Here is a 9,720-nt window from a genome sequence, read left to right on the forward strand (position 1 = left end):
TCTATTATGCAATAGTAATAGTATGATTAATTACAATAATGGCAGTTGCTGTACAACTGTGTATAATGACCTATAAATCAATTTTATTATTTTCCTTTTCAGCCACTCTGGGCGCGTTGGCTGCCGGGTCTATGCTTGGTTGGTCCTCTCCAGTTATATTCAAAATCACGCAAGCCAACAGCACCGATTATAATTTCGAAGTCTCCCAATCGCAAGGTGACTGGGTCTCCTCGCTTATCAACCTCGGCGCTGCAGCCGTCTGCTTCCCCATCGGTCTCATCATGGACGCGTTGGGACGGAAGAAGACCATGTTGTGTCTGGTCGCGCCCTTCACGTTGGGCTGGCTTCTCATCACCTTCGCGACTAACGTCGGGATGCTCATGGCCGGGAGGATCGTCACCGGTATTGCAGGAGGAGCCTTCTGTGTCACCGCCCCCGCCTACACTAGTGAGATAGCGCAGGACTCCATTCGCGGAACCCTCGGCAGCTACTTCCAGCTGATGATAACAGTCGGTATTCTCTTCTCCTACGTCGTAGGTAGCTACACCAGTGTATTCGTCTTTAACATTCTTTGTACCATAATTCCTATTATATTTGGTATCGTTTTCTTCTTCATGCCGGAAAGTCCCAACTTCTTAGTTGTAAAGGGCAGGAACGATGAAGCGAAAGACGCTCTAATCAGGCTCCGAGGTAGGAATTACGACGTCGACACTGAATTGAATACCCTGATCAATAAAGCCGAAGAGGCGAAAAATAATCCCGTATCGTTTCTGTCCGCTATCACAAAGAAGACTGCGCTTAAAGCCATTCTTATCTGCTACGCTCTGATGTTGTTCCAGCAGCTCTCTGGTATTAATGCTGTAATCTTTAATACGTCCGCCATCTTTGCGAGCGCCGGTGCTGCCATCCCGAGCGCAATTGCCACTATCATTATCGGCGTTATCCAAGTGGTCGCTACCTTTGTTTCCAGTCTGGTTGTCGATAAACTAGGCAGAAGAGTTCTCCTCCTGTTCTCTGCTCTAGTCATGTGCGTCTGCTCTACCGCTCTCGGTGTATTCTTCTTCATGCAAGGCGTCCACGGTGCGGAATCCTCGGTAGTACAGGCCATGTCGTGGCTGCCGTTACTCTCACTTTCCCTGTTTATTATTGCCTTCTCCCTGGGTTTCGGTCCCATCCCCTGGATGATGGCGGGCGAGCTCTGCTTGATCGATATTAAAGCTTTTGTCGGCTCCACCGCAGGAACTCTCAACTGGTTGCTCAGTTTTACAGTCACCAGTACTTTTAACTCACTGAACAAATCTATCGGACAGGGACAAGTTTTCTGGATGTTCGCTGGCATTATGCTGGTAGGCTTTCTATTTATTTTCTTCATCATACCGGAGACGAAAGGAAAGAGCTTTGACGAGATCCAGGTAATGTTAGGTGCGGAACCCCAGACGCAGAGCAATACTACCACAAAAAAATAAACCAATCAAAGAGACTGAATCGAAGAGTATTTTTATAAAAAGACTTACTAGATGTTAGTCTATGATTGGCTAATTGTTTCTTTGGTGTCACAATTGTGCTATGAAAAGCAATATTTTTGTCTATGTGTTACCAAAGATTTGTCCTCCGTCTGGATTTTGCATTCCACTGTCGACACTTAGATTAAGGAAATGGTATGTTATTTTTTAGTGTAATTCGTAATTGTAGCAAATATTTTAAGGCAGCTGATTTGATATCGATTTTTAATATCGATTTGTACGGTATATCGTTTTGTATGACCTTCAGAATTTGTATGTCGTTCTGACACTTGAGGAATTCGTGTTTTGAATAGTGTTTTATCTGAGATTGTAATTAATAAAATCATATCAGAAAAAATGAAATTAATGTATATACGAGTAAAATGAATCCTTTTCTTTATACTTACTTATTTTAATATTAACGAATTTATTTACAGAAATTGCCATAAATGTTAGAATAATAACGATATTGTATATTTGTATTAAATCAATTAAAATTATTTTTAATATAATTTAATGCCGAGTTATTTATTTTTTTTAAATAAAGACATTTTGTGATTTTAAATTATTTGACGTGAAACAATGGCGCGAAAATATTCTTGTTTCAAGGTTTTTAGTATTACTTTAATTAGGTGCATAATAATGATGCTTTTAAATATTTCCAAACAATAAAAAATGTAGAATTAGGTTGTTTATACACTGAAGTTGGATTATAAGTATTTTGAAACGTAGTCGAAAATCTAACATTTAAAGCAACATAATGTTACTGTTAAACCTTGGTGTGTATGCATCCTTACAATACAATGAGAATTAAAATATTGTGGTCATGTATACTGATTTAAGTCTAAGTAAATGTTTTCGGTGAAAGTAATTTCAAAATTTAGGGCTTGCTGGCTTTATATTTCACAGTTTGAGAAGCTCTTAAAGCAGTTTAAAATCGCTGATTTTAGAAAACAAAAACGCGTTAAAATCTGTACAAAATTAATTAACGTTATGTGCTAAGAGCAATACAACTTTCTATAAATATGTTTAGAAACATAATTTAACAAAGTGCAACTAACGGGACCTTGCGCAAGCCACATTATTTTTTTATTATGATTTATAGGAGATGTTTATTATAGAAAAGCAAATGTGAATATTGTTATTGTTTGTAGTGTGTATATTTTAATAAATGTATAAAAATTTATAACTAGTTATTTCATTTTTTTACATCTTTAATTTTAATTTCGTTCAACAGTTTGACAACGCTGAAGCATGTGTGAAGTAGTTAATGACTGCAGTCGAATAGCGGATTCGAATCTACGATCTCAAGGTTGGTAGTCCCCAAGACGACATCCTGCGCAATAGTCTAATCGGAATAGAATAGAAACCTAATTGGCGGGGTCGTAAGGTTATAGCGCAAGTAAAAAGTTACTGATATTTATAAATTAATTTGTAATAAGTCAATAGTATGTAATGAACCAAACGCACAACTAGTCTATACTAAGGAGGAAGGATTTGTATTTTTGGATTTTTGTATGTATTGAAATAACTCGAAAACTGCTGGCCCGATTGCAAAAATTCTTTTACCATTAAAAAGCTACGTTATCGCTGAGTGACATAGGCTATATTTTTGATTTTCATGTAGACGAAGTCGCGAGCAAATGCTACTATAAAACGACTTGCAAATGCATTATTATCAGAATGCAATATGCAATTATACAAATGTAAACACGGAAGATTGTTGCTGTCATCTGTATCAGGTACGAAATGATATGAACAATATTTACTAGCGGTGGCATCGCAAAATACAAACAAAACCCGTGACTCATTTAGGCAGTAGTATCAAATTTCAATTAGGCACTAAACCTTTTAATCAAATCTGACTAGATATTGTGGGTTTCAGGAAAAAGCTTACCCACATGTCAATAACTAATAAGATCGCAATTTTTTTATACCAAGGCGCAAAAATTTATGGTCAACGTAGTCATCCTTAAAATGATGTGGGTATGTAGCAAAAGAATGATTAAAGGCCTGTCCCATCAAATTGCTATTTGTCCGATAACAATCCAACGTGTAAAATATGTGATGAAAGTATCGGATTTTGTTACCTTATCTGACAGTGACGTCATTTTTACACTATGTGAGCCTCTATCAGCTAGTGGTGGGACAGTCCCTAAATCTCCTTAGTCATCGACTAAATAAAAATGAAAGGGAACCAGATTTAAAATAGGGCGGATTCAAGTGACACGACATAAAACCTGGGTCATTGCTCCTTTATTTTATTAACCAATAAAAGTAATTTGTGCATCTTTGTAAAGTAATTTATAACAATTACCCTGTACTTTATAAGATAACAATTTGAACTTTTAATAGTTTCCGTAAACACGATAGTGTAGAGGCATTGAATTTGCACAATTAAAGTTTCTATAGTTGGTTTATTGTGTACTTGAGTATACAGGATTTTTAATAAAACTTGTATTACATGTATCCCCAAAGATATGCTTGTATTTATGTGATATAACCATTGCAGCTGTATGGTACATAAATAAATGTACAAAGAACACATGACCATGTTTGATATCAAATAACAATTGAGTCAATGCTGTCACTGTACTCATCACAAAATAAACACAATTCTTGTTTACTACATAAATTTATTTTCTTCCTTTCTATATTACAAATACATGCATAGTATATAAATATAAATCTCATGGCAATCCAATTATAGTTACCGGTACATTTTTTTCAATCTTTGGTTACACTGGCAACTGACATAATTTACACATTTACAAATTTCTTATTTACATAATTAACATTTACACATAAAAAAATTAAATATTCCATGTGACCTATCATTTTATGACTTAGCCTTTTTTAATTCACATCAACACATGCAAAATTCCTCACAATTTGCCAAAACATAACAGCATCCTTAAAATTATTTAATAAAAAAACTTAAATAACAAGGAGCCTACAATATATTCAGGTTTGAACCTCTACCACCTATTTTTGAGTAAGCACTTCTATATAAATTGCAACAGAACAATGAATTCATTATAGCATTCAACGAAGAAGAACTCTGCGTTCTGTACAACCCTGACGATACTTCCTCTATACAGGGTTCACCAATAAAAGTCTGCAAATCACTCTTGGGAAAACCTTCGCTATAGTACTGTTTTATCGTATCATATGCGTCCATTATTACAGATATAAACAGACTCAGAACAACATAAATATAAAGACTTATAAAAGAGTATAAGTACACACGACTGAACCACCAGAGCATCGGTGATTTCTTTGACATGATCGAAAACGTAGCAAACATATCATCTCCATTAATAAGAGAAAATAAACACTCTGAAGTTGTAGCTAGAGATCTAAATTTCATATGATACGGACCAAGTATAAGCCAGCCACAGAACATAAATCCAGCATAAAGTAGTAAAGCACAGAAGGAAAATCTAAATATCTTTGGTGCTGCCTTTTTCAATGTTAGTATAACAACATTGTACGTCTTGAAGAAGCCTAGATATCTTAGAACCCCAAACCAGACTAATAAATTACCTAAACCCAAGAATAAAGAACACACATTCCATTGATCATTTGTAAATTGGTTCCTTTCGATTTGTTCTTTTATTGCTGATCCCATGATAATGAGTAAATCATTAACAATGATCATTATGTACCATATATTGAGGAATTCTAGTCGACCATCCCAGCTAAGTTCTTTATTATATGCTCTTCGGAAAAATTGCACAGTCAGTTCTTTTAGGAGCTGTGCTCGATATATAGCTCGACTACATAACATGAGGGATGCAGAACATATTAATATTACCAGTATGTTAAGAATACTACGTAAAATTTGATCGATTTTATTATCTGTGATATAGTTTTTATCTCCATTGCAGACTAGCTTATATGGCTCTGCTTCTAGAACCAGAGACATCTGTCCATCATGATCTTCATTATCAAATATAATTTCTATGTCAAATCTGACACACTCTGGTGGTGTGATTGGACCGGCCGCTCTGAAGTTTATAGTTTTTAGAGAAAACATTAACTTAGCCCTAACTAATGCTGCAAAATTAATCTCCATGCCTGCATCTTTGATGTATTGTTTGGATTTAAGTAATTGGCCATTAGGTATTGTAAAATTTACACAAGTTTCATTGACTTCCGAGTTGAATTCATAACTCTCATTGAACCCATGTATAATACCTTGCTTATAGTTGTATTGGCAGAAAACTGGGTCAGGCATATTGTTGTTGTCATCGTTGTATGAATATGGGCCAATAGCATTAGACAGATTAGCGTATCCTGCATATGCATAATCCAATGTGTTGTAAAATTCATCAATTTTATAAACAGCTAAGGGTCCAGCTCCAGGTGGGTAGGCGTTTATCTCTCTTGTAGAGTCCCATCCGAGTAGAAAAAGATGTGAGAAAGTAATCCGATTGTCCCAAGTATAATTAACGTGATTGTATCTGTTATGTGCGAAGAGACACAATTGGAAAGTTACCAAAATTATCTTAATCACCTGTACGACGAATTTGTATGGAAATTTTCGCTTTGCTTGCCATTTCTCAATTGGATTCATAAAGAAAAACTGCAGTTTACGTCGCATTTTTTCCTCCATTTGGTTTAGATTGGAGGAAGTTGTAGGAAATGAGGAATATCCTTGAACATTTCTGCGATTACCTTGATCTGTCCCCGGTGTGATAGTTTCATTTTCTTCCTCTGTACCTGTGTTTTCATCTGGAGATGAGTTCATTCTCTCCATTATTAATAATTCTAAGTAAATTTCGATTAAAAAAATCAGACAATTAGTTTAACAACAAACTCTGATATCGTTGGGAATAAATTATTCCAGGTAACTTATTGCCTAACTTAAGTTCTGTCCTCTCGTTGAAAAATATTTAGAAACCATACGCACAAATAAAAAGAACTAAGTCCTATTTGTAAAATGTTCACTACACAAAGGAATTCAAGCACAGAAGAAAACAAGGTATTGAATAATGTTAAAGTTGAAATGAAAATAATGTCATGACATGTGGAATTTTGTTTTATAGCAATATTTGTTTACAAATTACAATTATTTATCTGTGTAAAGGTTGTCTTTGGTTTGAAAATTCATCAGTGATGCCAGACCTTCCTACTTAAATCTACTGAAAATTAAGATTATTTGCAGTTATTTTCTCCAAAATTTATTTTAATCCATTGTACTAGGTCAAATTCGATTCTTCGAAAAAAAGTAAACTACGCGTCATTTTAATTTATTATTAAGTTTATTGTAGAGTATTGTTGAGTAAGAATAATCATAATGGTTTTACCATTTTCATTATTAATAACTACCGAAGACGTGTTATTTTATTATCTGTTATTATTATCAGGGAAATGTCAAATTGATAATTTTCGTCTGTGGTCCGTAATCTATGACAAGTACTGTCCATGTTTGTCGTATATTATCAGGAACTTCAAGAATTTTCTTCGAAAGAATTTGTAATTTCTTCATAAATTTAATTCTACGCGTTTAATGAACTTCGTCTTATTCTCGTAAAAACTGGTCCGTGTCGATAAAATAGAAAATGACGTTAACAGTCGACAAGTTATTCAATAAACAAAGGTCAGTGTTAGTTTACATTTTGGGGAAAGTAAGATGAACTTCCAACACCAATGCAAGATTGCGTTGTTTTCTTTCGAAGTTTACTACCGTATGTTTGTCCTTTCAGGTTTACGGGTGATAATTTACTCCAGTTTCTCTTCTATTTACCTTTGGGACTACTTTTGATGAGTTTAAGAATTATTTTGGGATTGATATTATGGATAGCTGCAATTATCCTCCCTGATAAATCTGGTGTACGGCAGATGTTGTCCACACTCGCTTGCTGGACGTTTGGTAAGTTATAAATAAATTGAATAACATTCCTACAATAATTTGCAACATTTTACAAAATTTTACAACTTACATTCAGAAATTTCGAAATAAAATTATTCTAAAAATGAGTATTCTTATTACACACTATACTCATATCAGTGTAGTGTGTAATAATTAATAAAGAGTTTAAAAATTAATTTAATGTAATGAAGGAAATTACCATGAAACTTACATATTTAGGTGACTTCCTTCAAAAATTTTAAATTTCAATGAATGTCATGAGAATTTAAGACCATAACATTTTTGTTTGAATTTTTTCAGGTGTGTATGTAAAATTGAAAGGCAACAGGGATCCGCGCTGCAGCGTGATGGTGGCCAATTATGTGTCATGTTTGGATTCTCTTGCGGCTTCACATGTTCTTGGAACTATTAGTGTAAGTTATAAAAATACAGGATTTCACCTGTGACTCTGTCAGTGTGAAATTTAAAAAAAAAGAAATAAGTAGCCAATGTGTCCATACAGACTATCCTCTACATCTATGCCTAATTTCATCAAGATCGTTTCAGCAGCTTACGCTAAGAACTCTAACACCCGTCCATCTAAACTTTTGCAATCATAATATTACTAAGGTTAAGGTTAGTTACATTATTTAATAATGTTGTATTTCAATAGAACAACAGTTTTATTCAATTTTATTTCCCAGAGTTAACAATAAAAGTTTTTGTAAAAATGAAGTCATACAATCAAGTACAATTTTTATGCAAATTTCAATTGTGTATAAATGTTGATTTTAGCTAAGAAAATGGAAAGTACCACCATTTTTTGCCTCAACTCTTGGTATAAGAAATGCATCGCAATTTATAAGAAAGTAAGTATATGAAACTATGAACATAGAATTCACTGTCTTGAATAATTATTTCATCATCATCACCAGCTCACTATACGTCCCCACCGAGGGGCTCAGAGCCTACCCTAATACAGGGTGACTAGGCCATAGTCAACCATGCTGGCCAAGTGCGGGTTGGTTGACTTCACACATATCTTTGAATTTCTTCGCCGATAGGTGCAGGTTGCATCACGATGTTTTCCTTCACCGTAAGAACGTCAGGTAAATTATGTACATATGAAAATTCAAAAAATCAAAAATCACATTGGTACATGGCAGGATTCGAACCCAACACCTGTAGATTACAAGTCAAGTGTTCAAACCACTGAGCCACCGACGCTAAACAATGAATAATTATTTACATTTTATAATTATTTGACACAACAGACTGTCATTAAATTCTACAGATAGAGTAACACTAGCATTTAAAAGGAAGAAACCTTGGTATTTACAAGTTTTCCTGTCCAACTAGGATCAATATTAGTTATTACCCCAAAAACAAATGTGGAATTGACAATTACGTCTCTCTTTCTATCTTAAATGTTCTTTGTATTGTCTCGCTTTCTCATTAAAAATAGGATTCTCCGTTTCATGAGATTTAATATCATATTATAATAATTACTGATTTTAGATGATTAGTTTTAAATTTTTTAACAAATGCAATTTTTGTTATTTAATTTAATACAGAAAAAAAGTATCCAAAATATAGTTTGAACGATTTGTTCCAAAATTTTTGATATTGCTTATCTTAGGATGTAGTTTCGGTTTTTATAGTTTTTTTTTAATTATATGATAAAAGTGCACCAATTGCAGACAACACTTTGCTGACAGTCCGAGCAAGCCCATCTTGCTGCAGCCGGAAGGAGGGCCCACTAATGGCAGGGCTTTGCTCAAGTTCACCGACTGGCCTTTCCCTATTGGCAACAGGGTGCAACCAGTAGCTATAAGTAAGTTTATAATGGCCTTTTTATTACTGTAGCCGTCGTTTTATCTAATTTTTTGTTCATTTAAACTTTGTAAACAAAAGAAAACCATCTGTACTAATATTATAAAGAGGTAAGATTTTTAGTTTAGTATATGTTTATACAATAACTTAAAAACCACTGGACTGATTTAAAATAATTTTTCAACATTAAAAAGCTATCTTATTAGTGAGTAACATAGGCCATGTTTTTTATTATTTCACTCTGGCCAAGTTGCAAGCAACAGCTAGTTATTGCTTGGGTTCAAATCCCGCTATATACTAATGTGATTTTCGATATTTCTAATTTTCATATGTACATATTTTACCCGACATTCTTACGGTGAAGGAATACATTGTTATGAAATTCAAAGGTATGTGTGAAGTCAACAAACTCGCAGTACAGCGTGGTTGAGTATGGCCTAGTCACCCAAACTTACGGCAGGCTCCGAGCCCCTCGGTGGGGACGTAAAGTGGGCTGGTAATGATGACGATGTGTAATGAAGGTGTGGA

At 34.4% G+C, this 9,720-nt stretch overlaps 4 protein-coding genes across 14 annotated transcripts in view; 3 read left to right on the plus strand and 1 right to left on the minus strand.

Moving 5' to 3' along the window:
- The window catches only part of LOC106100286 (facilitated trehalose transporter Tret1), a 36,278-nt gene extending 33,622 nt beyond the window's left edge, over positions 1-2,656 (plus strand). For all 10 annotated transcript variants that reach the window (XM_013279104.1, XM_013279105.1, XM_013279097.1 and 7 more), the window contains exon 3: positions 103-2,656. In XM_013279104.1, coding sequence (XP_013134558.1) covers positions 103-1,466 — 1,364 coding nt within the window. In that variant the 3' untranslated portion in view covers positions 1,467-2,656. The remainder of the gene's footprint in view (positions 1-102) is intronic.
- A 1,465-nt stretch (positions 2,657-4,121) lies between these two features.
- LOC106100253 (mucolipin-3-like) lies at positions 4,122-6,528 on the minus strand. Its single transcript, XM_013279048.1, has one exon. It carries the CDS (start codon positions 6,262-6,264, stop codon positions 4,456-4,458), a length of 1,809 nt encoding a protein of 602 aa, XP_013134502.1. The 5' UTR covers positions 6,265-6,528; the 3' UTR covers positions 4,122-4,455.
- A 385-nt stretch (positions 6,529-6,913) lies between these two features.
- LOC106100263 (ancient ubiquitous protein 1 homolog) lies at positions 6,914-9,240 on the plus strand. 2 transcript variants are annotated; one of them, XM_013279061.1, is made up of 5 exons: positions 6,914-7,107; positions 7,214-7,380; positions 7,681-7,793; positions 8,155-8,228; positions 9,060-9,240. In XM_013279061.1, exons 1-5 carry the CDS (start codon positions 7,070-7,072, stop codon positions 9,223-9,225), a joined length of 558 nt encoding a protein of 185 aa, XP_013134515.1. In that variant the 5' UTR covers positions 6,914-7,069; the 3' UTR covers positions 9,226-9,240. The 2 variants fall into 2 exon arrangements, with proteins under 2 accessions (XP_013134515.1, XP_013134516.1); XM_013279062.1 differs by having other exon boundaries at positions 9,078-9,240.
- A 467-nt stretch (positions 9,241-9,707) lies between these two features.
- Positions 9,708-9,720, plus strand: part of LOC106100246 (ancient ubiquitous protein 1-like) — a 1,258-nt gene continuing 1,245 nt past the window's right edge. Inside the window, exon 1 of the mRNA XM_013279041.1 lies at positions 9,708-9,713. Coding sequence (XP_013134495.1) covers positions 9,708-9,713 — 6 coding nt within the window. The remainder of the gene's footprint in view (positions 9,714-9,720) is intronic.

The sequence above is a fragment of the Papilio polytes genome, unplaced genomic scaffold, assembly GCF_000836215.1.
Source record: "Papilio polytes unplaced genomic scaffold, Ppol_1.0 DF824058.1, whole genome shotgun sequence".
Lineage (NCBI taxonomy): Eukaryota > Metazoa > Arthropoda > Insecta > Lepidoptera > Papilionidae > Papilio > Papilio polytes.

Coding starts and splice junctions, on each gene's coding strand:
- LOC106100253 (XM_013279048.1), bottom strand. CDS start 6,264: ATGGAGAGAATGAACTCATCTCCAGATGAAAACACAGGTACAGAGGAA.
- LOC106100263 (XM_013279061.1), top strand. CDS start 7,070: ATGACGTTAACAGTCGACAAGTTATTCAATAAACAAAG. Junction 7,108..7,213: donor AAGTTATTCAATAAACAAAG/GTCAGTGTTAGT, acceptor TTGTCCTTTCAG/GTTTACGGGTGATAATTTAC. Junction 7,794..8,154: donor ATGTTCTTGGAACTATTAGT/GTAAGTTATAAA, acceptor TGTTGATTTTAG/CTAAGAAAATGGAAAGTACC.